The following is a 25,181-nucleotide window of genomic DNA, read 5'->3' as shown; positions in this document are numbered from 1 at the left end:
CTGTCGCGTAAAAAAGAAAGGGGCATTTGGAAGAGCGGAAGGGATTGAAGGAGGCAGTCGTCACAGCCAGTAGCAGCTACCAAGCGGCGCATACCGTGCACACCTGGAAGTGGTGGATAGACCAGTAGCGCATGAAGGCAGGCACGCAACTAGCATCGCCACACAGAGGCCCAGGCACCAGAGAGCAGACGCACACACACGCACCTGCAGGTCCTTCTCCAGCGGCGCCATGCCCGCCGTCAGAGCCGCGTCCACCGTGGGCGCGAACTGGCCGTAGTAGCGCACCAGGTTGCCCAGCGCCGCCGCCACGGGCGCCGCCAGCGGGCCGCCGCCGCCAGGCGCGCGCCGCCGCACCTCCACATGGCCCGCGAAGGCGGCCATGAGCCCAAGCCGCGCGCGGAACTCGCCCAACGTGCTGGTCTGGATGAAGGCCTCCAGCGTGGCCGCCACACGGCGGTACGTCACCTCCTGCTCCGGCGTCAGCGGTGCCACAGGGCCGGCGGCCGCCGCCGCGGATGCGGCGGCGGCGGCCGCGGACGCGGCCGCACCCTCGGCGTCGGCGTTGATGATGCTGGGCACTCCCTCCAGGCCCAGGAGCACGGGCACGCCGCTGGCCGCCAGCGCCGCCGCCGCGTCCTCCGCCGGGGCTGCGGCGCCGGCCTCGTCGCCCTCCTGGGCCGGCGCGGGGTGCAGCGCCGTGGGCGCCAGCAGGCGGTGTAGGTGGAACCAGGAGCGGTAGGCGCCGGCGGCGTGCTTGTGCGCCACGCGGCGCAGCAGGCTCTTCCAGCTGGACAGCTCCAGCCGCCGCCAGCGCGCCGCCAGCGCCGCCAGCGGACCCAGTTGCGCCTTGAGCGACACGAACTGCGCCGCCGTCTCCTCCCACACCTGCTGGCAAGTGTTGCAAAGGGTAGCGCATGCATGCGCGATAACGTCCTTGTTACATAGCCACGCAATAGATATCACATTAGTCACGCAATCGACATGGATACTAGGCAGGTGCACGCTGGGCTTTGGCAGCAGATATAAGTTGAGCCAGCAGCCAGCACCCTCACACTCTTGATTTAAGGGCCGGACCCCCCGGGGCGGATTCAGGTTCCCTAGATCGGCTTGCCTTGGCTTCTGGAATGAACTAAACCCCGCACCTGCGCACGTGACAGCAGCAGCTCCAGCCCGGTAAGCGCGGCCTTGAGCGGCGACGTGAGCGGCAGCGCCAGCACGCGCAGCGCCACCGCACGCAGCTGCACCAGCAGTGGGTGGCCAGGGTAGTCGCTCAGCAGCGAGCGCAGCCGGCTCTCCATCGCCGCCACCGGCTCCTGCAGCAGGCTGATCTCCTCCACACACGCCTGCTGGATGTCAACGCCGCCGCCCTCCTCGCTGAAGATCACGCCGCCGTGCTTCTGACGCTGGCGGCGGCTGGCGCCGCCGCCGGCTCCGCCGGCGGCGGCCTCCGCCGCGGTGGCGGCGGCGGCGCGGTTGAGCGCGTTGTGCTCCAGGCACAGGCGGAACAGGTGGCCAGCCTCCGACGCGACGTCGACGTCGGGGCCTAGGCGGCCGGCGCCCGCCGCCGCCAGCAGCTCGGCGCCCAAGTCGTAGCTGCGGAGGAAGGACTCCTGCAGCGCCTTGGAGGCGGCGGCGGCGGCGCCGCCGCTGCCGCCGGCGGCCGCCGCCGCCACGTCAGCGGAGGCCACCGCCGCCGCCACGCCCAGCTGCTGCAGCCAGGGCGACAGCGGCGACGCGCCCTCCTCCTCCTCAGATGCCACGGCAGTAGCCGCCGGCGCCACCGCCAGCGCGCCAGCCGTACCCGCCGCACCCGCCGCTGCCGTAACCGTAACCGCCGACGTGTACTGCGCCGCCAGGGTGCCGTACACCGCCGCGTGCAGCCTCACCACCTCCGCCAGCAGCTCGCCGTCCAGCAGCTGCCGCGCGGCGCTGCTGCGCGCCTGCGCGTCGCTCGCCGCCGCCTCGGCCGCCGCCGCCACCTTCTCCGCCGCCTCTGCTCCGCCCAGCTCCGCCCGCCGCGCCTCCTCCTCTTCCTCCATGCGGCGGGCCTCCTCGGGGTCGGGCGGCGCCACGTCGCGGAATGCGGCGTAGTGGTCGGGGAAGGTGAGGCGGTAGGTGGCCTCCAGCTCCTGGTCCTCGTTCAGGAAGGTATTGGTGGAGGCCTTGCTCTTGAACTGCTGCGCCTCCTCCGCCGCCACCGCCTCCTCGTGCGCCTTGAGCGCCGCCCACGTGTCCACCAGCGAGCACAGCAGCTGCTCCAGCTCGGGGAGCACTTCAGCAAGCGACGCCGCGTCAGCGGCGGCGCCGCCGCCGATGTTGTCGGCTGCCGCCGCCACCGCCGCCGCCTTGGCGGCGGTCAGGGCGGACCGGCCGTGCGAGAGCGCCTCGCGAGCGAGGGCGTGCAGCGCCACGCGCGCGGCGCGCAGCTGCATGTCGTAGCCCGCCAGCTCGGCGGCCGAGTTGGCGCGCGCCGGGTCCAGCGGCGTGCCCGACGCCGCGGCGTGCGCCGACGCCTGCGCCAGCGCCGCGGCGCGCGCCACCTCCTGCAGCAGCTGCAGCGCCTGCGGCTCCGCCAGCAGCCGTTGCGGCAGCGCCGCACCGCTGCCGCTACTGACGCCACTGCCGCCGCTGCTCACGCCACTGCTGCCGGCGCCGGAGGCGGGGAACAGCATCAGACCGGCGGCGGCCGCAGCGATGGGGCCCAGCTGCTGCTGCGGGATCTCCACAGCACCTGCCGAGGCACCGCCGCCGGCCGCCGTGGCCGCCACACTAGCCAGCAGCTCCATGCCGCGGACCAGCTCGTGCACCGCCAGCGCCACCGGCTGCGTCAGGTCAGGGTACCAGGCGTACTGCCCCAGGTACCTCTCCGCCCAGGCGCGGGCGTTCTCGCTCCACACACGCGCCTCCTGCAGCGCCGCGGCCGTCGCCTGGCCGCTGGCGCGGCTGCTGCTGCTCACGCAGCCGGCACTGAGCGCCTCCAGCAGCGCCAGCACGCGCCGCGGCGCCGCCACGCTTGCGGAGAAGTCGAACGCGTCGCGCTGCAGCGAGGGGTAGGCGCTGGGCACAGGCCGCGGCACGCAGCGCGCCGCCGCCGCCTCGGCCGCCGCCAGCGCGGCGGCGCGCTCCTCTCGCAGCGCCGCCAGCTGCACGCCCTCGCTGGGGCCGCCGGGCAGCGCCGCCAGGGCCTGCCGCACTAGGATCTGCGGCTGTAGCTCATGCACCAGCACGCCCTCCACGTGGCGGCGCTTCAGGCCGTACTTGCCGGCCGGGTCGATGCCCGGCGGCGGCGCCACCAGCTGCAGCCGCAGTAGCCCCAGCAGCGCCCAGGCGCGGCCGCGCAGCGCCACCTCCGCATCGCGCCCCTCGCGCGCCTGAACCGCCGCCAGCAGCGCCCGCTGCGCCTCCGTGGCGGTGGCGGTAGCAGTAGGAGCCGCCGCCGCCGCAGCAGCGCTGGCTGTAGCAGACAGCAGCAGCAGGCCCTCCACGACTGCGGCCGCCGCCGGCAGCAGCACCGGCTGTAGCAGCTCCACCAGTAGCCGGTGCTGCGAGTGCTGCAGCACCGCCGCCAGGCGGCCGCACGCCTCCGCCGCTGAGCCCAGCTCCTCGGCCTCACCGGCGAGTAGCCGCGCGCATTCCTGTTGCAGTGCGGCGCGTGCGTCCGGCCGAGCCAAGGAGCTGGTGTGTGCCGCCAGCAGCTGCGCAAGCAGGCAAGCCAGGCCACGCCACTCGGCCTCGTGGCGCAGAGCGGCACGCGCCATCGGCGTCGCCGACGCTGACGCCGGCGAGGCGCCGGAAACCGTCAACGCGCGGATGTCGTGCGTGCTGTGCTGCGTCTGCGTCTGAGTCAGCAGCGTGGCCACAGCAGCGCGCAGCTGCTGGATGCGCATGGCCTTGCTCTGCACCTGCGAGCCGCTGCTGCGCAGCACGCGCAGCACGCAGGCGCTCAGCAGCGGCGCATCCATCGCCGCCGCCGCGCCGGCGGGCAGCGCCAGCGCGGCGCCGGGCCGGCTGGCGGCGGCGGCAGCGGAGCCGCTGGCGCTGCTGAAGGTGTTGCGCCAGTTGGCGGCGTGCCACGTCAGCCACATCTCGTGGCTCAGCGCCGGCAGCACCACCTGGCACAGCGCGTGCACGTCCAAATCACCGCCGCCGGTAGCAGCGGCGACAGCGGCGCCGGCCTTGCGGCCTGCAGCCTTGCGGCCGTCTGCCGTCGTGGTGGCCGCCGCCGCCAGCTGCTGCTGCTGCTGTCGCTGCAGGCGGCGCTGCTGGTCGTGGCGCAGCTCATCCAGCACCCACACCAGCTGCTGCCCGGCAGCGGCGTCGGCCGCGCTGCGGCTTGACGCCGCCGCCGCCGCCTCGACGGCGACGCGGGCCGCGTCCGACATCCAGGTTGCGGCCTCCGCCGCGGCAGCGGCGCCGATGGGCGCGCCGCCAGGCGCCAGCGCCGCCGGCCAGCGCACGGCGGCTTCCGCCGCCGCCGCCAGCAGCGGCAGCTGGCCGCGCAGGCTGCAGCAGTCCTGCAGCGCCAGCAGCGCCGTCTGCAGCTGCCGACAGGTGGGCGAGGTCATCCAGCTGGCCGGCAGTAGCAGCGCCGGCTGCAGCTGCTGCGACGACGGCGCGCCCAGCAGCACGCCGCGCGCGGCGGCGGCGGCGGCGCCGCCGGCCTTGGCCGCCTCCGCCAGCGCACGCGCCTCCGCCGCGCCCTGCCGCATCATCCACTCATCCTCGCTGGGGCATTCCAGCACCGCCGCCGCCGCCTCCGTCACGCGCGCCGCCAGCGACGCCCGCAGCGCCTCAACGACCGCCGCGCCCTGCGCAGCCAGACCGCCGCCCTCCGCACCACCGCCGCCGCTGCTGCTGCCCTGGCCGGGCCGCAGCACCTCCATCAGCGGCATGGAGCCCAGCATCGCCACGCCGCGGCCCACCGAGCGCCGCAGCCCCGGGTCCACGCACAGCCCCAGCGCCACCGCCTCCGCCACCGCCTGCCGCAGCCCGGGCGCCTCCTCCACGCCCACCAGCTCCTCAATGCTGCAGGCGTCCGCTGGGTAGCTCGCAGCCGAGATGTTGCCCACGCCCGACGTGGCCCGCGGGTCGTCGCCACGCGCGGCGGCAGCCGCCGCCGCCGCGGCCGCGGCGGCGGCCTCCGCCGCCGTGATCCGCGCCGCCGACTCCAGGATTACGCGATCCAGATCCAGCCCAGCCGCGATCATGCACAAGGGCCGGCCCGCTGGATCCATGGCCGCGGCCGCCAGCGACGCCGCCAGCCGCCGGCCCTCCACCAGGGCGCCCAGCAGCGACAGGCCGCTTGGCAGCACGGGCCGGCCGCACAGCCGCCACGCCAGCGGCTTGGACGGCCGCGCCGCCAGGCCCAGCGCCTCGCGCATTTCCGAACCCAAGTACTGCAGCCGCCCCACCGCGTCGCCGTTGCTGTTGGCGCCAGTGCTACTGCCAGTTGAGGCTGCGGCTGCCGCGGCGGTGGCTGCTACTGCCGGGTGCTCCAGCAGCGCCGCCAGCGCCTTGTCGGTGCGGGACCACGTCCACGTCAGCAGCTCCACGTCCAAGTCAGTCAGCGGCTGTAGCAGTGCCCTTCCGCCGTCGCCGCCACTGCTGCTGCCGCCACTGCTGCTACTGCCGACGGACACGGCAAGGTGCAGCACGCCGTGGCTGCAGCGCCAAAGCGCGTCGCGCCACCGCTGCACAGCCCGCAGCAGCGACCCCACATCTCTGCTACTGCTGCTGCCGCTGCTACTGCTACTGCCGTCCCCTGCGCCGCCCAGCCACTCGGCATCGGGCAGGGCGTCTGCGGGCGCCGCCAGCAGCTGCTGCTCCAGGTCTCCCAGCGCCGACATGAGCGGATACAGCACGTCCACCGCCGGGTGCTCCGCATCGGTGGCGGCCCTGCACGCGTACAGTGATGCAGTGGAACAAGGGGCGGGAGCACGGCAAGTCGTCATCGGGACTCTAGGATGCAGCAGAGCGCGTGTTCAGCATGCGACAAACAAGCACTGCGCGGCCGTCAGCAATGGGCGGCCGTCAGCAATGGGCAGGAGGCAAACAAACGCACCGCTCCTCGGGCCGGAGGAAGCGCCAGTACGAATGCTGTAGCGGCGAAGCCACGCCACGCCCCACTGCCACGTCCGCGCCAGCCGTCACGTGCCGCAGCAGCAGCGCCGCCGCGTGCGCCGCCGCCGCCGACCGCAGCCGTGCGCCGCGCGCACGTGCCGCGTCCCAGTCCGCCGCCGGCATGCCCGGCAGGTAGGGCTGTAGCAGGTGGCTGTAGCGCACGTCCAGCGGCTGTAGCTGCTGCAGCTCCGCCGGCATGCCGGCGCCGGTGCCGGCGGCGGCCGCCGCCTGGGCCGCCGCCGCCGCCGCCGGGTGCGACACCAGCCCGCCAACCGCCTGCGCCGCCAGCGCCGCCAGCTGCAGCACGGCATCAAGCTCCGCGCTTGCAGCGCCTCCGGCGCCGCCGCCAGGCGCCGCCAGCGCTGCGGCCGCCGCCATCAGCTGTGCCTCCGCCGCCGCCGCCGCCAGCGACCGGAGCTGGGCGTCCAGCTGGGAGGCGCGGAAGGCCAGGCACTGCGCCGTCGCCCACACGAGCTGCAGCAGGTGCAGGCTGGAGGGCGACACGGGCGACGCCGCGCCCTCCTCATCGCCACCACCACCCGCCACCGAAGCATCCACCATCTCCACCTCCTGTACACCTCCCTCGCCGCCGGTGCCGAGAAGCACCGGCGCCACCACGCCCTCTGCCGGCAGGTAGCACAGCAGCGCTGCCGCCGCGGACCGCACCGCGCCGTCGCCGGAGCGCAGCGCCGCCTGCAGGCAGCGCCGCAGCGCCGCCGCCTGCGCCGCAGTGCGGCGGGCGCCCGCCAGCGCCGCCGCCGCCGCCGCGCCCAGCAGATAGCTCAACAGGGACGCGTCCCGCTCCGCACCCGCCGCCGACGACGACCCCGCCAACCGCTGCACCGTCGCCGCCACCGGCCACGCCGCCGGCGCCGCCAGCATGCTCGACTCCAGCGCCGCCGGCACCAGCGCCTGCGCCTCCAGCGCCGCCGCCGCGCGCTCGCCGCTTAGCGTGCCGTCGCTCTCACCCAGGGCCAACACTACGCCCGCCTCGGCGGCCTCCGTCCCGTCAGCGCCAGTGATGGCGAGGCGTTCGCCTGCCGTCTTATCCGCTCCATCCGCAGCGCCTGCGGCCGGCTCCCAATCCATGTCGCCGGCAGCTGCGGCCGGCTTGCTGCCGCCGCCTCCAACACCCTGGCTGCTGCTGCCAGCACCGCCGTACGCCTCCGCCAGCAGCTGCTCCAGCAGCCCCTGCGCCGTCGCCGCCTCGGCGGCGGAGTAGCCCTGGCCGCGCAGGTACACGTGCGTCCAGCCGGTGCGTACCGCCGCCGGCGCCGCCCAGCCGCGCGCCAGCAGCGCCGCCGCCAGTGACGCGGCGGTGGCCGCCTCGCGCAGCCCCGGCGACCGCTTGTGCCCGCGAGCGCACAGCGCCGCCACGCCGCGGTGTGCGCGCGCCAGCGCCCGCAGCAGCCGCTTGCAGGCCACGCCCGCACTGCGCACCACCGCCTCGACGTCCGCATCCACCACCTCCTCCAGACCCCGCTGCGCCTGCTCCTGCGCCGGCTCCTCCTTCCTCCCCGCCGCCTTCGCCTCCGCAGCCGGCGGCGCCGGCGGCAGCAGGAAGATCTCAATGCCGCGGTTGCGCATGGCGCGCGACACCTCGCCGTGGCGCGGGTCCAGCGCCAGCAGCAGCCGGAAGTCGGGGTGCGGCCGGATCAGGCGCGGGTTGCCGTCGGCGTCGTGGCCGCACTCGTTCAGGTACAGGCAGCCGCCGGGCTCCAGCAGCGGGTTGAGTCGGTCCAGCACTGTGGGGTTGCACAGGTTGGAGCCCTCCAGCAGCACCCAGCCGCCTCGCTCGATGGCGCGCGTGAGCGCGCCATCCACCCACTCGAAGCGGCCGCCCACGGCGGCGGCGGCCTCGTCTGCAAGCAGAGCAGCAAGGGAGCCCAGCTCGGCGTCAGCGGCGTCGACGGCGGCGGAGAGGTCGGCGGTGGTGGCGGCGCCGCCAGCGGCGGAGGCGAGCGTGGCGACGGCGGCGCGGCAGGCGCGCGCGACGTTGGCAAGGCCTGCCACGCGTGCGGCGGCGGCGGCGATGGGGGAGGCGGCGTCGGCCTGGCGGGCGGCGGCGGCCAGCGCGGCGGCGTGTGCGGCCCAGGAGGCCTGCACGTCCGCCGCCGCCGCCGTCAGCGCGCAGCCGGCTGAGGGGCTGGCGCCGGGCGGCGGCGCCGCGGTCAGCAGGCGCTGCGACACGCACTGCGCCAGCGACTCCACTCGGTCCGAGGCCTGTGCAGGTGAACGCAGATGTCGCACAAGGTGAGTGACAACACATGCAACACATGCAACACATGCAACGCGTGCCGATGAACGGCCGCAACCTCATCCCAGACGTGGGACCGCCAACCTCATTCATGCACACCTCACCCTGCTCCGCTCCTGCCGCCCAGGCCGCACCCCATCTGTCCTCCTTTCCCCTACCCTCCCCCGCTCTCCTTTTCACCTACTCCGCCCCGCACCCTGCCCCGCCTCACCTCCTGCACGCGCCGCTCCGGCTCCAGCTGTTCAAAGCTGCCCAGCAGGTCGCTCGTGTCCGTGCCCGCCGTCAGCGCCACCTCCAGCAACCCCACGCCCGCCAGCGCCGCCGCGCCGCGCGCCAACGACGTCTTGCCGCTGCCCGGCCCGCCCACCAGCAGCGCCATCCAGCCGCGGCCCAGCGCCTGCACCAGGCTCTCGAGCAGCGGCAGCGACCAGGGCAGCAGCTGCAGCTGCGGCGCTCCGCCGCCGGAGGCGACTGTGGGGCTGAGGCCGCCGGGCGACGGCTGCGCCGCGCGCTTGATGATGGCGCGGCCGACCACCGCGGTGGTGGGGGACAGGAGCACCGGCGGCTCCTCAGTCCAGCAGCTGGGGCCGTGCGCCGCCAGGGCCTTGCGGTCGCCCGGCGCCTGGCTCGCGCCGCCGCCGGCGCTCCACACCGCGGCGAACAGCTTGGCGAGCTTGGCCCGGTCGGCGCCGGTGCGCAGGCGGTGCGCGAACAGCATGCGCGCAAAGTGCTGCGCCGCCGCGTCCAGCGCCGCCGCCTCCGCCGCCGCCACCGCCGACTCCGCCTCCTCAGCGCCTTCCGTCTCCATGGCTGTAGCGCCCGCAGCAGCGCCAGCAGTAGCAGCAGCAGTAGCAGCAGCAGCAGTAGTAGCAGCAGCAGTAGCAGGCGGCGGCGGCACGGCGCCCTCCACCAGGTCGCACCAGCGCAGCAGGTCTCGCAGGTTGAACTCCCACGGCCCGCCCGCCAGCGCGAAGTCGCGCACGCCCGCCGCCGCCGCCAGCCGCCGGCCCGTGGCGCCGCCCTCCTCCTCCCCCTCGCCCGCCGTGTCCGCCGCCACCACCGTGCCCGCCGCCGGCTCCACGCCCGAACCTCCACCTCCGCCCGCCTGCGGCGCCGCCGCGGCCTGCATGGCATCCAACAGGTCCACCATGCGCGTGAGCAGCGGCGCCGGCACGCGCGGGTGCAGCGTGCCGGCGATGAAGAGCAGGTCGGAGCGGCGCAGCAGCTCCACCGTGACACGCGTGAAGCGGTTGAGGAAGGAGCGCGGCAGGCCCTTGCGGCCGCCGCCCTCGCCCACGGGGTTCTGCGCGGCGAAGAGGCGGAAGTCGGGGTGGCAGCGGAACACGGCGCCCAGCTCGGGGATGAACACTTCGGACCTGTGGGGGCGGGGGGAGGCAGGGAGGCGTGTGTGTATGTGTGTGAAGGCGGCGCGCGGCCAGGTGGAGCACTGACCAAGCAGGGGAACAGGCTCACCACAAAGCAACAACGCCGGCCCCTCCCATACGCCGGCAGCAGCCCTCTCCGCTCCCTCCACCCCTCCCTCTCCCCACCCCCACCACACACACAACCGCGCTCCCCCACCTGTGGTCCAGCAGCGCGTTGAGCCCCTCCAGCACGCTCTGCCCCGCCAGGTTCAGCTCGTCCAGCAGCACCCAGTGCCCGGCCCGCAGCGCGCCCAGCAGCGGCCCGTCCACCCAGGCGAACTGGCCGGGGGCGCCGCCGGGGGCGGGCAGGTCGGCTCCCAGCAGGTCCATCATGTCCGTCTGCTCGCTCAGGTTGATGCGGACCTGCGGTTTGCAGGGCGTGTGTGCATGTAAAGATTGAGGTTTTGAGGTACGGTAAGTCGGGGAGCGGGGAGCGGGGACACTGGTTGGAGGAAGGAAGGAAAGAGGCATGGCGACATCGTGTCGACATCGTGCCCACGTGCCGAGAGCTGCCGGTAAGGCCCACAGTCTGAAACGCTCGCACCCCGCACCCACCAGCGTCTGGCCGACCGACTTGGCCAGGGCCGCCACCAGCGACGTCTTGCCCACACCCGGGCTGCCTTCCAGCAACACCGCCTTGCGCAGCTGCATCGCGCGCAGCAGCCGGAAGGCGTTGCGAGCCGTGGTGGGTGCGCGCAGCGCGAACGCGCCCGCGCCGCGCCGCGGCCCCGCCGCCTCCGGGTCGTTCGGGTCCAGGCGTGTGGGCACGAAGAAGGGGGCGATGCCCCACTGCCCCGCCGGCGGCGCCGCCGGCAGCAGGCCGGCGGCGGTCATGCCGGCGCTGGCCTCCAGGTGTCCCTCCGCAAGGCGTGCGTGGGCGGCCAGCTCGGTCGGGAGCTGGGAGGCGAGGAAGGCGGCTAGGGCGGCGCGCAGCGCGGCGGCGGCGGTGGGTGGCAGGCCCACGCCCAGGCCGATGCCTGCGCGATTGGGAGGTCGGGAGTGGCAGGTGGGGAGCGGCGTCGTCAGCAACGACGATGGGCTTTACACAGTAGCGTTGCGCAAGACGGCGTACACGGTTATTACACACGGGGTAAACGGATATTACACGCGTAATGAGCTGCCGACTGGGGGTGCGGCCGCGAATACGGCATGCAGTAAAAGGCATCTCCAATCAACTGCCGTACCGCTCACCGTCCAGTAGTGTGAGGTGCGCGCCGTGGGCGTAGGCGGGCAGCGCCCCCAGGTGCGGTGCGGTGGCGTTGACAAAGCCCACCCAGGCCAGCAGGTCGCGCACGGAGAAGGGCTGGCGGCCGCCGGGCGGCTGCAGGCGCTGGTACTCCTGCCAGAAGCGCAGCAGGCGCTCCGCGATGGCAGCCCGGTCGAACGAGGCTGCGTGGCGGTGGGGGTTACATCATGATCATTTGATAAGAAATGAAGGCGTAGCCAAGGAATATTAGTGGAGTAGGCGCGTTGTTGGCGGTGGTGGTGGTTGCAGCGGGGGTTGAGGGCAGCCACGCCTTCAGCAGGTCGTCGGTGCCGTGGTACAGGAGAGCCACCGCCACGTATCCCTGGTCACCAGCATGCGACAGCCCCGCAACCCCGGCCGTACGATCCCCAACCCGCTTCAGTACTCCAGCCCTGCCACCCCTCAACCGCATCTCATTACAAGCGCCCCCCCCCCAAACACACACACACACACACACACACACACACACACACACACACACACACACACACACACACACACACACACACACACACACACACACACACACACATGCACATGCATATACATACACACTCTCTCACCCGACAGCCGCGCCTCCAGGATGGCCCGCATCTCCTCTGCGTCCTCCATGGCCGGCACCCACACGGTGGTGAAGCGGTTGGCCAGCGCCGGACTCAGCTCCTTCTTGCCAAAGTCGCCGCCCGGGTTCATGGTGGCCAGCAGGCGGAAGCCGGGCGCCGCCACCACCACCTCCGCGCCCTCGCCTCCGCGCTCCGCCAGTGTCAGCGTGCGGCCGGGCTCCAGAACACTGTAGGGGAGAGGGAGAGCGGCAAAGGGAACGAGGGGAAGGGACATGTTCAGCGGTGACCGCGAGCCCTGCATACGGTACGTGTTTGCCGCGCCCGGCATCCTTCCAAACCCTTGGGCCCTCCGGCCCCCCGGCACATATCAAGTCACACACACACACACACACACACACACACACACACACACACACACACACACACACACACACACATACACACACACACACACACACACACACACACACACACACACACACACACAGAGACACACACACAGGCACAAACATGCACACGCGCGCACCTGTTGAGTCGCTCCAGCACCGCATCCTCCGCCAGGTTGATCTCATCCACCAGGATCATGTCGCCGCGCCGCATCGCAGTCACCAGCGGCCCGTCCACCCACACAAACGGCGCGCGCGCCTCCGTCGCCGCCTCCGCCGCCGCGGCGCCCGCCGCCGCCAGCGCCACCGCCTGCTCGTCCAGATCGAGAGCAGCGCACGGCGCCGCCGCGCCCGCCGCCGCCGCCTCCTCCTTCGCCTTCTTCACCGCGGCCTTCAACGCCTTCTTGCCCTCCTTCTTCTTCTTGGCATCCAGCTCGCCCAGCGCCTTCGCGGCCGCCGCCACCGTCTCCGCCACCGCCGCCGCCAGCGGCGGAATGGCCTGCGGCGTCAGCTCCTCCGCCGTCGGCACCGCCGGCGGCGCCACGCCCAGCACGGTCAGCAGCGGGCTCACCGCGACCGCGGCCGCGGCGGCGCGCAGCCGCCCGGCGGCGCGCTCGCGCCCCCGGCTGGGCCGAAAGCCGCCCAGGAAGTCCGAGGTCTCGGTGTGCTGGTTGCAGTTGAGGATGTGCAGCGTCTGGCCGCGCATAAGCGCCAACAGCTGACACACAGTGGTCTTGCCGGTGCCGGTCTCCCCCACCAGCAGCACCGGCTCCGAGTGCTTGAGGCAGCGCTCCACAAGGGTGTACATGCGCCGCATGCTGCGAGTCCACACCACGCCGCGCAGCGCGCCGCGGAGCGCCTCCACCGCCTCCGCTGCCGTCACCGGCGCGGAGGAGGAGGCGGCGCCGTCGGCGCCGTCGGCGGGCGCGGCGGCTTCGCCGCCGGCCAGGGCGGCCTGCAGCGCGCGCACGGGCGCGTCGCCCTCCGCCGCGTACACCGCCTCCAGGTCAACCTGTTCAGGGAGGGTCACATTCATAATTACTCAAGGAGTGAAGGAGGGAGGGAGCCCTGGAACAAGGAGCCGCGGCGAGCGCTGCATCATCCCGCTGCCCCATGCACGCGGCCGCCTGTCGGCACCCCACACACACCACACCCGACATCCACACGAACCAGTCGCGCCCTACCCAGAAGCCGCCACAGGCGCCCCCCCCGCCACCCCCCCCCCCCCACACACACGCACGCCGCTGTACCGCACCTTGACGTTCATGACCTTCTCCAGCACGCCCACCACCTCGGCCCGCTCCGCCGGGTTGCGCAGCCGCTCGCCCAGCAGCAGCGCGCCGTCCGCGCCCAACGCCTCGTACCCAATGGCGCCGCGCTCCGCCCAGCGGAACAGGTCGCGCGGCGTGATGAAGCCGTGCTTGCCCGCGAACACCGAGTGCGCGTTGCGGCGGCGCTGCAGCTCGCGCTGCACCGCCACGAGCTTGGCGGCGTAGGAGGGCGCCACGGCGCAGCGCTTCTCCAGGATCTCCGCCAGCTCTGTGCGCGGGTGATCGGGGCGTGTGCCGTGCTCGTCTGTGTGTGTGTGTGTGTGTGTGTGTGTGTGTGTGTGTGTGTGTGTGTGTGTGTGTGTGTGTGTGTGTGTGTGTGTGTGTGTGTGTGTGTGTGTGTGTGTGTGTGTGCGTGTGTGTATGTGTGTGTGTGTGTGTGTGTGTGTTAAAAAACGAAACGAAAGCCCGCCCAATGACGCGACGGAGTTACTTACCAATACCTACCAATTTACCGAGCGTCGCGTGGTTGCCGTGACCCAGGTAGTCATACTTACCCGCGATAAGCCTGGAACCCCACGGGCGACCATTCGGCCTGACCCCGCGTTGCACCTGTATGCGTCCATGCTCCGCACCCTGGGCGCGCTAAACAACGTTTACCCAGCACGCCTAATTCCCAGATTCCCGCCCGCTGGTCGTAGTCGAGCTCACCTATAGGCAAATGTGGAAGCATGGGCATAGGGCGGCAGCGAGGAAGTGTCACGGGCATGTGAATGGCAACGGCGACAAGAGAGGCGGCGTGCAGCAGACAAGCTAGGTATCACGCGTCCCAAATCCCTGTGTGTGTGTGTGTGTGTGTGTGTGTGTGTGTGTGTGTGTGTGTGTGTGTGTGTGTGTGTGTGTGTGTGTGTGTGTGTGTGTGTGTGTGTGTGTGTGTGTGTGTGTGTGTGTGTGAAGGGTGAGGGTTGAGGGATGGGTTTCGGGCGGATTATGTGTCGTTTGGGTGGGTGCGCGAGGCCATCTGGCGGCGTCGATGACGCTTGACTGCAGCTCCAACGGCTGCTGGCATGGAACCTGACACACCAATCATTTGGTCCGGCCCCAAGAACACCAAACGCCTCAAGGAAACACCTACCCCACCCAATCACCCCACCCCATCACCCCATCATTCCACCCCAGCCCACCCCACGCCCAATTCCCACCTCCGTCCGGGATGTCGTCGATGTGCAGCTCCAGGAAGCGGCTGCGGAAGGCGCGGCTGAGCACCTTGCGGCCGGCGTAGGCGCCGCCGGGCGGGTTCTGCGTCGCGAACAGCATGAAGTGCGGGTGCGGCTTGACCACCTCGTTAAGCTCCGGCACCAGCAGCTCGCGGTTGTCGTCCAGCAGGCGGTTGAGCGCCTCCAGCACCTCCGTGGGCGCCAGGTTGAGCTCGTCCAGCACCACCCACCAGCCGCGCCGCACCGCCTGCACCAGCGGCCCCTCGCGGAACACCAGCCGGCCCGCGGCGTCCGACACGTAGGAGCCCAGGTACTCCTGTGCGGGGGGCGTTGGGGGTGGTGGTGGTGGTGGTAGTGGTGGTGGTGGTGGTGGTGGTGGTGGGGGTGTAGATACCAGCCCAAACTAAACCAAACCCAATGCAATAGAGTGAGGAGGAGAGGGGGACGGTGCGTGGGGGTGAGCGATGCGTTGCTGGGCGGGGACGGGTAATGCCAGAATGCCGGGCGCTTTGCACTGTTATACTAGCAGGGTATCAAGCCCGGAGTGATACTGCCAAGGCTACCAAGCTAGGGCAGTTTTGGCCCAGGGCCGCACAGCTGCACAACCGCCTCAAGTAGCCACCTCAAACCCAACCAGGCGCCACGCCCCGCCACGCCGCGCCCCGCCACACCGCCTCAAGCCCCCCACCTGCAGGTCTGTGTGCTCGTGGTTGTTGATGCGCAGGAAGGTGTGGCCGGTCTGCGCGGCCAGGTAGCCCACCAGGCTGGTCTTGCCGGCACTAGTGGGGCCCTGGAGCAGGATGGGGTGCTTCCTGCAGGGGGGCGGTTACATTCATGATCATTTGGGGGAGGGGGCGACGTGTGGTGGGTTGGGTGGGTGGTCGCCAGGCCAGGTAAGGGAGGAGAAGCAGGCGGGTTTGGATAGAAATGCCAGGAAGGAAGTTTGGGCAGCTGGGGGGATGACTGCGCACTGATCAAGCAACCGCGCTCCTGCGTGCGGATGAGACGCACGAGCGGCGCCCCCCCCCCATGCACACCCGTGCACCTGATGAGCACCGCCCGCGCCAGGTTGGTGAGGTGGCCGCGCACCGACGGCGTCATCACGAACCGCCGCCCGCCGCCGTCCGCCTCGCGCCCGCCGGTCTGCGGGCGTGCGAGGGCGTGCGAGGGGGCATGGTGTTACACGCACATCTGAACCCGAGTTGTCTGGTGTCGTAACCTTTCCTGGCAACTCCCTTCCTGTTCAAGTTGTTGCGCCCTCCGGCCCCTCCCGGGCCCTGCCGGGCTCGTGCATATCAGCCCCATCCCACGCTCCTTGCCCTCCCCTTGATTCGCAATGGAGGAACCAATCACCCCCTCCCTCCCTCCCACCCCCCTGCTTCCTCCTCTCTTCTCACCGGCAGCTCCAGCGGCCCACACTCCAGCCAGAACGCCTCAAACAGAGTGTGGGTCTGGCCGGCCGGCTCCGGAGGCGCCCGCAGCAGCGACTGCGGTGCGCGTGCCCACACACGGGTCAGATGCAGTGAGCGACACACACCCGCACACGCGGTAAAGAGCAGGACACAAGCGCCCAGGCAGCGCCCGAAAGACTCCTTCCTTCCTCCCCAACCCCCTACCCCATCAACCCAACTCCTCCACCAAACCCCAACTCCCCCAACATCACCCAACCCCGCCCCGCCCCTCACACCTTGACGTTCTTCACGCCCGGCACCAGGTGTTTGGCGATGAGCGCCTCCATGCGCGGCGCCGACCCGGGGGCCAGCTGCGTCAGGAAGGCCATAGCGGCGCCGTCATACAGCGCCCGCTGCAGGCCGTAGGAGGGCGCGGCGGCGCGGGCGTAGTCCAGCGCGCGCGCCAGGGTGCGGAGGTTGTAGGCGGGCTTCTGGCCCGCGCCGTCCACCAGCCGCGTGTCCTGTGTGTGTGGGAGGGCAGGCATGTGAGGGTGGGGGTGGGGGTGAGGGTGCGTAGGCGGTGGGTGGGGTGGGGTGAGGAGATGCGGTGGCCTGTGGTCATACCAGGAGGCCGGCCACGCGCAGGGAACGGCCTGCCACCTCCCACCCGCACCGACGCCAACGCCGCATCCCGAACCTCTCCGCAGTCTCTCCTGCACCCCGCCCCGCCCCCCGTTCTTCATATGAACGGCTACACTCCCCCCACCCCCCCCCCCACACACACACAAGTTCGAGATTCAAGCCTGTTCTCCGCTAGTTTGGCCCGGTTTGGGCTGGTGTTCACAGCCCCCCGTCCGTATCCCCAAGCCTCAAGAGCCACCGGGCTCACCGCCTCGGCCTTGGCCGCCAGGTAAAAGTCCACCGCCGCGTCCACCGGCGGCACGGGGCCGCCCACGCCGCCCAGGTACGCCGCCACCAGCGCCGCCAGGTCCTCCCGCGCCGCCGGCTCCGGCACCCACATCTCCGTGAACCGGTTGCGCAGCGCCGCCGGCAGCTCGTGCTTCCCCGCATCCGTGGCCGGGTTCATCGCAGCCACCAGCCGGAAGCTTGGGTGCCGCGGCACCGCCACCGTGTCGCCACGCTCCAACAGTACGACACTGCCGCCGCCGCGGCCGCCGGCGGCGGCGCCGCCGGCGCTGCTGCCGGAGTCGCCTCCGGCGGTCTCCAGCAGCCCCGCCAGCCGCTCCAGCACCTCGGCCGGCGCCAGGTTGATCTCGTCGAGCAGCAGCCACCAGCCGTTGCGCAGCGCCTGCACCAGCACGCCCTCCACAAACGCGAAGGCGAAGCCGCCCTCCGCCACCGCCGCCGCGCGCTCCGCCGCCGCCAGGTCCCCAGAGAACACTCGCCATTCGTGGCGCAGGCCCTCGCTCATGCCCGCGCCGGCGGCGCCGGCGCCGGCGCCGCCGCCTCCGGCTGCGGCTGCGCCGCCGGTCTTCCGCTTCTTCGCGGGCTTGCCCCCTTTCTCCGCCGCCGCGTCCGCCGCTGAGGCGTCCGTGCCCGCTCCCCCGTCCGCTGCACCTGCCCCTGCCCCGGCGCCCGTGCCGGTGACGAGGCCGGCGTCGTGCAGTTTGGACAGCGCACCCCGGAAGGCCGCCAGCAGCGAGCCCCACTTGCGCCGCTCGGCCAGCTTGGCCACACGAGCCAGGTACTCATCATTGTTGCCGCGCGTCCAGGTGCGGCGGATGAGGCCCATGAAGGTGGGCAGCAGCGGCGCCAGCGCATCGCGCGGCTCCACCGGCTTGAAGCCGCCCAAGAGGTCGGAGCTGTCCGTCTGCTGGCTCAGGTTGAAGCTGACCAGCTTGGCGCCCGCCAGCGCCGCCATGCGGCCCAGCATGGTGGTCTTGCCGGTGCCGGTCTCGCCCACCAGCAGCACCGGCTCGTTGCAGCTGAGCGCGGCGGCGATGCGCTCCATCACGCGCATGGCGTGGCCGGTGCGGGCAAAGGTGCCGCTGCCGCCGGCGGCGGCGGCGGCCGCCTCCGCCGCGTCCTCGGAGATGGGCAGCGCAACGCGGCCGACGACGAGCTGGCGCTCGCCGTGCAGCGCGCCCGCGGCACCGGCGGCGTCGGCCACGGCCAGCTGCGGCTTGGCGAGCTGCTCCCATTGCTCCGCCGAGCCGGCGGGCGCGCACCACAGCGCGCTCAGGGCCTGTGCGTGTGCGTGTGTGTGTGTGTGCAGGGACAGAGCCGCGTGTCAACTTGCGCAGTGTTAAAACCAAGATCAATCCTTTCAGTGGCACGGTTCAGCCGTGCCCAACACCCGTGCGCCCCTTACAACGCCCGGCATGCCCACAACACACAGCCCAAAGCACCCAGCCCACAGCCCACAGCAAATTCGCACCCACGCCCACCTTGAGCAGCCGCTGCCGCGCCTCCGGCTTGGCGACCAGCGCCGCGAAGCAGTCCGCCGCCTCCACGAACGCCGCCTCCCGCAGCCGCGGGTCCAGGCCGCCCAGCTCGGGGGCGGCGGCGGCGGCGGCGGCCACCGAGGCGGCGGCCTCGGCCCCCGCCGCCAGCGCCGAGAGCGAGGCCTCGCTGGCCTTGCGCTGGCTGCGCAGCAGCTGGGAGTAGGTGCGCTGCCGCAGCAGCGCGGCGTGCAGGTGCTGCGGTGGGGAGGCAGGGGTAGGCAGGGAGAGGGGAGGGGAAGGTGGCGGTTCAGGGCTCGGACTAGATGGGATGGCGCGCACATTGCATCAAAGGCAGCCTCGTGGGCCGCTCCTCACCAGCCCCGGCGTACTTGACGTGCCCTGGGCCCAGGGCCCCGCCCCAAGAAGGCAGGCCTCCTTACCCCTGGCAATAGGGAACCAGCCCCCAACCCCACACCCACCAACCCATCCACCCACCAACCCCCCGTGTCGCCTAGCCAGCCAGCCCCGCTCGCTCACCACCATGCGGCCGCACCACTTGAACACGTCCCGCAGTGAGAAGTGGCGGCCCAGGTGCAGCGCCAGCTCGCCGCGCTTCACGCCTGCAGCCGCCAGCGCCGCCTCCGACAGCGCATGCCACGCGCCCCGCCGCGGCGGCGCAGCCGCCTCCGCCTCCGCCCCCTCCGCCTGCTTCCCTTTATGTTGCTGTTGCTTTGGCCCGGACGCAGTAAGGGCGAAGCCCGCGGTGGCGGCGCTGCCGCCGGCCGCCGCCGCCGCCTCTGCGGCCGCCTCCGGCAGCGACTCGCGGTGGTGGCCGCTGTCGTGGCCGCCCGCCGCCTGGATGAGGCACAGAGTGGCTACAGCCGCGGGCAGCAGCGGCAGTAGCGCGGGGTAGGCTGCAGCCAGCAGCGCCATCTGCTCCGCATCCGAGGGCGCATCCACACGAACCGTGCGCCACAGGCCGCCCAGAAGCTCCTGAAAGAATAAGAGGCGCGAAGAAGGGCATGGGTGACAGCAGCAAATGTGGGTTGTTGTAAATACCAGCCCAAACTAAACCAAAGCCAACGAAAACGGGTTGTCATGTGTCCAAGGATGAATGCAAGGCCACACCCAAGACCGGGCCGCGCTCACAGCAGCCGTCAGCCCGCCTAGGTGCTCCTGCCCGCCGGCTCCTTGCCCCAATCGGCCAGCCCCTATTCCCCAACGCTTCCCCAGCACATACACACGCACCTTGACCATGTTGCTCATGCCGTACGCGCCGTGCCCGCCGCCGCCACCGCCCGCCGCCGGCGCGCTGGTGACGGTCGCGATGATCTGGAAGCCGGGCGCGGCGCGCACCACCATGCCGCGGCTGCTCACGTGCAGCACGCGGCTCTCCAGCAGCGGCACCAGCGCCGCCAGCACGTCGCCCGGCGCCATGTTTATGTCCTCCACCAGCACCCACCGCCCCTCCGCCACCGCCTGCGTCAGCGGCCCCGGCTGCCACGCGAACTCGCCCGGCACGGCCGTGCACACGTACGCGCCCAACAGGCTCTTGGCGTCCATCTGGTCGTCCAGGTGGATCCGCACCAGGCCGCCGCCGTTGCCTGTGCGCGCCGCCAGCTCCTCCACCAGCCGCGTCTTGCCCGCGCCCGGCGGCCCCTCCAGCAGCAGCGGCAGCCCCTGGCACAACACCAGCGCCGCCGCCTCCAGATTGCGCCGCACCGTGGGCGTAGCCACGAAGCAGTGCCCGCTGGCGTACGACGTCATGGCGTCGCCGCCCGGCGTGCTGGGGGCGGCGGCGGCGCCGGTTTGGCCGGCGGCGGCCGCCGCCTCTTCCTCATCCTTGCATGGCAGCTCGATGCCGCACACCTCCACGAAGCCGCGCGCCGGCGGCAGCCCCAGCGGGTCCGACGCCGCGGACGCGGCGCCCAGCCCCGCCCACACCTGCTCCTGCCGCGTCACCGCCTCCGCCTCGCTGCTGCTACTGCCGCTGCTGGGGCTGCTGCTGCTACTGCTGCTGCTACTGCCGGGGGCGGCCAGCCACATGGCCGCCTGCTCCAGGGCCACGGCGTTGCGGCGGGCCTGCCAGGCCGCCACCGCCGCCACCTGCTGCTCCACACTCAGCAGCTGGTCCGCCAGCGTGGAGCGGCTCGCATCGCTCTGCAGGAGGGCGGGTGCGGTGAGGGTGCGGTGAGGATGCGGTGAGGGTGGGGTGAGGGTGCGGTGAGGGTCAAGGGACAGATGCGCTGACACGGCGCGAGTGCGGCGCGCGTGCGCCCGCGCTGTGACACTGCGTGCGCAACAAACCGTAACGCACAACTCCGCGGCCCCAAGCGGGCCTGCAACTGCCACCTCCTTGCCTTCGCGTCCGCACCCGACCAACACACTGTACGGGCCCCGACCGCACACTGTCCGGAACCCCTGCCGACATCCGACCGGCCGCCCGCACCATGTTCAGCAGCAGCGCCACCGCCTGCACCGCCGCCCAGCGCACGTCCGGACAGCCGTGCCGCAGCAGCCGCATGAACGAGCCCGCCGAGTAGCCGGGCGCCTGGCGCAGACCCGGCAGCAGCTGCAGCGCCCGCAGCGCCGTCGCCGCCAGCAGGTCAGCAGGGGGCGCCGCCGCGGCCGCGGCCGTGGCGGGGGTGTCGGCGCCGTCGGCTGCCGCCAGCTCGTGCGGCGGCATGCAGGCGCTGGACTCCAGGAAGCGCTGGACCACCCTGTGGATGGGTACGGCATGCGGGTGGTGCAGGTGCGGTGATGAGGCGGGCCGGCCGAGTCTAGGAAGTGGGGCGCAACGTCTTGCGCACAGTGCAAAGCGATGGGCGCCGCGGCATCGCGGCGCCCGCCATCAGCTAGCCTCAGCCAGCTCTCGGGTGCCTTTGGCCAGCTGCCAACACACAGTACACACATGCACGCACGCAGCCACGCACCTGCCGCACTGCGGCGCCAGCTCCAGGATGGTGACCAGCATGACGGCGAAGGCGCCACTCGCGCCACCATCGGCGCTGGGTGTTGCAGCCAAGTCCGCCGACAGCCGGCGCTCCACCAGGTAGCTGAGCAGGCGCAGCAGTGAGCCGGTGGCGCGCAGGGCGTCGCCCAGGGCTAGCGTGTAGATGGGCTGCGTCAACACGCCCTCGAGCGCGGCGGCAACCTCATCCAAGGACGCCTGCGCGGCCGGAGGGCGTCGGTGGTGGGGGCAGGGGAAACGGGCAGTCAGGCGATGGTCGTCGGTGTTGCGCGGCAGGGCCAACTGGCGCGGACCCGGCCACGGCCGCGACAGAGAGTTTCTATATCCAACGAAACCTTTGGACGCTTTGCGCAGGGCTCTAACGTGCCGCCGCCGCCGCCGCCCGGCGACGGAAGAGCATGACAAGAGACGCACCTGGCCCGCCAGCACCTTTGCAACGCCGGGCGCGTTCCTTGCATCAGGGAAGCGCTGTAAAAATCTTTGAAGCGGTCGTTCCATTGTCTGCCGCTGCTTTCGAAAAATTGGACAAAGCCCTTAACTCATTTCTCGCAACTAGGCTAGTCCACAAATGCCAATAGTTTATTCCTCCAGTCAAAGGAAGATGAAACAAAACCGGACGGCCAACAGGTGCAGTTTGAGCGACCGGCACAAAGCTGCATGGAATCGGTTTTTCTCAACGCAGCGGCCCAAACGAGGTCGTCTTTATCAATAGTGCTAAGGATGACTACAGCAACAACACGCATTCAGTGACACACGTAACCACGAGGGTGCGGGTACTTGCACTGAGTTCTCTTCACCACTGCATACACTTGTCAAATGCAACAATAGTTTGTTTGTCCAATACATCTCCCACATCACATCTGTTTTTGTTAGCTGACACCCTTGCTGCGGACTTCTGGAAGGCAATGGGGCAGTGGTTCTCGCGAGCGGGCACGGACACTTACTATGCGAACTATGAGAAGTCGTTCGAGCGACTGGAGAAGGACAGCGCAAAGATATTGGTGAGGCGGGCGAGCGGGCGGGAATGAAGGCTGTTGCCTGGCGCGGTGGAGTCCACTTGATGCTAATAAAGTCATGGCATGAAGAACGATGTTAAGTATGTTGGGCATCAGCGAGCCCCGTTATGGCGGCCTCAGCGCAAGGCATCGATCGCGATCCTTTTGCAGCTTTCGGGGCCGAGCTGCGTTCGCGGGGATGTATCATACGGTACCGCTGTGCGTCTAGACAGCATTCTGTGACCCATTCAGGGCCGCCGGGCCTGTTACTGGCAGCGGGGGAAGGGCACACGGCACGCTCACCTCACCCCTCGCACGCAACACGACGTCGCCACCCAATAACATCTCCTGCTGTCCCTCAGGACCGGAGAGTGAAGCGGCGGAAGCGAATGGACGCGGTCAGCAATGTGGGCTTCTGGGCGACGGCGCTGGCCATCTGCCTGGCGGTGCTTTTGACGGCGTACGTGAGTTCACAGGGGTCAAGTGCTGCTACTGCGGCTGCTGCGAAGTCCCGCAGCGCAGGCCTTCTGAGGGCGGCAGCTTGTGAACAGCTACCAGGAATGACAGCTGGGGAGCCTGGAGGGGGGGCGAGGAGGTGCGGGAGGTACAGGAGTTCTTTAGCATCGCACTGCTGACACGTGTTGCTGCCCGTGACGGCGCTGCTACTGCACACGCAGCTGCAACAAGTGGGCAGCCAGCAGTGGTACAAGAAGAGCGTGACCATCCTGGCGGCCTTCGCGGTGCCGCTGGTGCTGGCGCTGCTGTCGCGCGGCGTGCTGTGGACGATGCGCTTCGGCGAGACGCGGGATGAGCGCTTCCTGCGCAAACTCATGGACGCGAAGCGGAAGATGATCAAGGACCTCAAGGTCAGGGGGCGGGTTGACGTGTGGGTGCAGAGAAGGGATGGCTTGGAAGGTAACGACCCTGCCAAGGGTAACCTATGCCTCTTGAGTTGCGGCGCCGGGCTCCAGGCCACGAGCAGAAAAGATGCAGTCGGCAGAGCGTGTCAGACTGCGTTCCAGCTCCATTGAACCGTGGTGCCGGAGTTCGGATATCGTATTGTGGGTGCCCCCCTCACATGCTCGCATGTGCCAATGAGAGGCGTGCTAGCAGCCGGGCGTTGCCCAGCTCTTGACGCTTATTAGTTATTACGGTACGTCGAGGTGTTGACGCGGCTGAAGCATCCTATGCTGCTGCAGGACTCGACACGTTTTGAGAAGACGATGGCGCTCATCAAGAAGTATGACCCGGATGAGCAGGCTGCAGGCAGCCCGCGTCTCGCAGGCTCAGGTGCGGTGGCCATGTGGGGCCTGTCTGGCGCGGCAGATGGGGTTGTTCAGTCGGCGCGGCAGACGTGCAATGCAGCGCCAGCCGCTGCAAGGTGCCTGCAAGCCTGCCTACCGCATGTACTGTACCGATGACGACATGACATCCTTGCAACACCTTGTGGCATGTGCAGGTGGACTCCGCCGCCGCCCCAGCACGACCGCCAACGGCGCGGGCGCACCCGGCGCCAACGGCGCCAGCCGCACCCCTAGCATCGCGCCCACCCCGCGCGCCGGCACCGGCACTCCGGGCGGCATGCTCATGCGGCCCGCGGCGGCTGCCGCGTCCGCGGCTGTGTCGGTCGCGGCCGGGACCGGCAAGGCTCTCATGCCAGGTGCGTGCACCACGTTACTGCATGTGTGTGCGTGGGTGCTCTACTGCGATGCTGTAGCAGCATGGACGTCGTGTCACTTGAGCTGTAAAAGACGCGCACATATATGCATGGGTTTCGTGTAACTAGGATTTGTGAAGGCTTGATTGCAAGAGCTCATCGTACTGATGTGCCCCCCCCCGCATGTCGCTTGCCCCATCGCCGCGCAGTGTTCGAGTCTCTTGCATCAAACCTGGTGGGTGGCTGGGTCTTGGCCTTGGTCTGTTGGCATGACACGGCGTTCAGTCGGTATTCCCATGCACTTTGCAGCTACGCGCCCCCCAGCGCCCGCGCCCGCTCCACGGATGACCAACGCCTCACCTCTCCTCCCATGCCCCCGGGCTCCAGGTGGGCGCCGGCGACAACCCGGTTCTGCTGTACGAGGCAGCGGCGCTGCGGGATGAGAACAGCGCGCTGAAGGCGCGGTTGGCGGAGATTGAGGCCAAGCTGGGGCTGCAGGCCGGTGTGCCCGGAACGGAGGAGGAGCAGCCGTCCGCGCCGGCAGCGGGTGGTGTGGACGCCTCGCCGCCGCAGAAGGCGCGGGTGGCGTCTTCCGGGTAGCGGTTCCATGTCATAAATGCTGGTGTGCTTGGCATCTGTGTCCGTGCATGTGCGTGAGTTCAGTGGGTGATTAGGTTCTGGCAAGTGCATGGGGCCCCGTAATATTGACTTGGGAGGGCGTACGGTGGGGGTTGCAGGTGGGGCAGGCTGGGTCAACGGTGCGAGAGAAAGAAGTCTGGCCGCTCTGGCCGACGGCTGAATGCGAGAATGTTGTGCGTCGGGAGGAACAGCGAGCCCTGAATGTGGAATGGGCCGGGCAGTAATGATGCATAGGCAGGCAGGCCAGGGGAGACATCACTCTTAGAGGCACAAACCCCTGAAGCATCTAGCCTGGCTCACGTACCGTTTGTACACTGTGGGCAGCGGTGCAGTTTTGTGACAATCCATGCGTACGGCACGAGTGTTACGATAAGCAGCAGTGCAGCACTGTGCAAGATGCGCACAAACGAGAGGGCAGGGCATATCTGGACGCAGGTGTGCAGCGAGTCAATCAAGTATATGCGGCGGCAGAGTGCTGCGGGCGTGTAAGAAATGCAGGAGCTTGGAGTTGTTGGCCCATAGCTTGTCATAGCACTGCGGTATCCGGGGGTCCAAGCAGGTGGGTGGCTTGGCTGAGATTCCCGTAACCCGGTTCAGCAGTCAGCGGGCGCGCGACTCTATTTTGCCTAACCCGCGGCCGCT

At 70.4% G+C, this 25,181-nt stretch overlaps 2 protein-coding genes across 2 annotated transcripts in view; one reads left to right on the top strand and one right to left on the bottom strand.

The window, feature by feature from the left end:
- CHLRE_03g161800v5 (uncharacterized protein) overlaps window positions 1–21,876 on the bottom strand; it is a 29,612-nt gene extending 7,736 nt beyond the window's left edge. The window contains exons 1-22 of the mRNA XM_043060712.1: window positions 21,663–21,876; window positions 21,211–21,446; window positions 20,727–20,997; window positions 19,526–20,437; window positions 18,815–19,270; window positions 18,281–18,532; window positions 16,762–18,078; window positions 16,169–16,393; window positions 15,879–15,968; window positions 15,527–15,624; window positions 15,170–15,293; window positions 14,467–14,797; window positions 13,252–13,535; window positions 12,137–13,008; window positions 11,611–11,837; window positions 10,993–11,190; window positions 10,357–10,778; window positions 9,959–10,164; window positions 8,589–9,753; window positions 6,062–8,343; window positions 1,143–5,895; window positions 205–885 (exon numbers count right to left, since the gene is read on the bottom strand). Of these exons, the coding sequence (XP_042925841.1) occupies window positions 205–885; window positions 1,143–5,895; window positions 6,062–8,343; window positions 8,589–9,753; window positions 9,959–10,164; window positions 10,357–10,778; window positions 10,993–11,190; window positions 11,611–11,837; window positions 12,137–13,008; window positions 13,252–13,535; window positions 14,467–14,797; window positions 15,170–15,293; window positions 15,527–15,624; window positions 15,879–15,968; window positions 16,169–16,393; window positions 16,762–18,078; window positions 18,281–18,532; window positions 18,815–19,270; window positions 19,526–20,437; window positions 20,727–20,997; window positions 21,211–21,446; window positions 21,663–21,746 (15,486 nt within the window). The 5' untranslated portion in view covers window positions 21,747–21,876. The remainder of the gene's footprint in view (window positions 1–204; window positions 886–1,142; window positions 5,896–6,061; window positions 8,344–8,588; window positions 9,754–9,958; window positions 10,165–10,356; window positions 10,779–10,992; window positions 11,191–11,610; window positions 11,838–12,136; window positions 13,009–13,251; window positions 13,536–14,466; window positions 14,798–15,169; window positions 15,294–15,526; window positions 15,625–15,878; window positions 15,969–16,168; window positions 16,394–16,761; window positions 18,079–18,280; window positions 18,533–18,814; window positions 19,271–19,525; window positions 20,438–20,726; window positions 20,998–21,210; window positions 21,447–21,662) is intronic.
- A 96-nt stretch (window positions 21,877–21,972) lies between these two features.
- Window positions 21,973–25,040, top strand: CHLRE_03g161750v5 (uncharacterized protein). Its single transcript, XM_001703342.2, has 7 exons — window positions 21,973–22,249; window positions 22,606–22,707; window positions 22,921–23,109; window positions 23,443–23,533; window positions 23,703–23,903; window positions 24,110–24,135; window positions 24,288–25,040. Exons 1-7 carry the CDS (start codon window positions 22,154–22,156, stop codon window positions 24,498–24,500), a joined length of 918 nt encoding a protein of 305 aa, XP_001703394.1. The 5' UTR covers window positions 21,973–22,153; the 3' UTR covers window positions 24,501–25,040.
- Window positions 25,041–25,181: the final 141 nt, after the last annotated feature.

The sequence above is a fragment of the Chlamydomonas reinhardtii genome, chromosome 3, assembly GCF_000002595.2.
Source record: "Chlamydomonas reinhardtii strain CC-503 cw92 mt+ chromosome 3, whole genome shotgun sequence".
NCBI classification, from domain to species: domain Eukaryota; kingdom Viridiplantae; phylum Chlorophyta; class Chlorophyceae; order Chlamydomonadales; family Chlamydomonadaceae; genus Chlamydomonas; species Chlamydomonas reinhardtii.
This window is presented reverse-complemented; position numbering and strand designations above follow the sequence as displayed.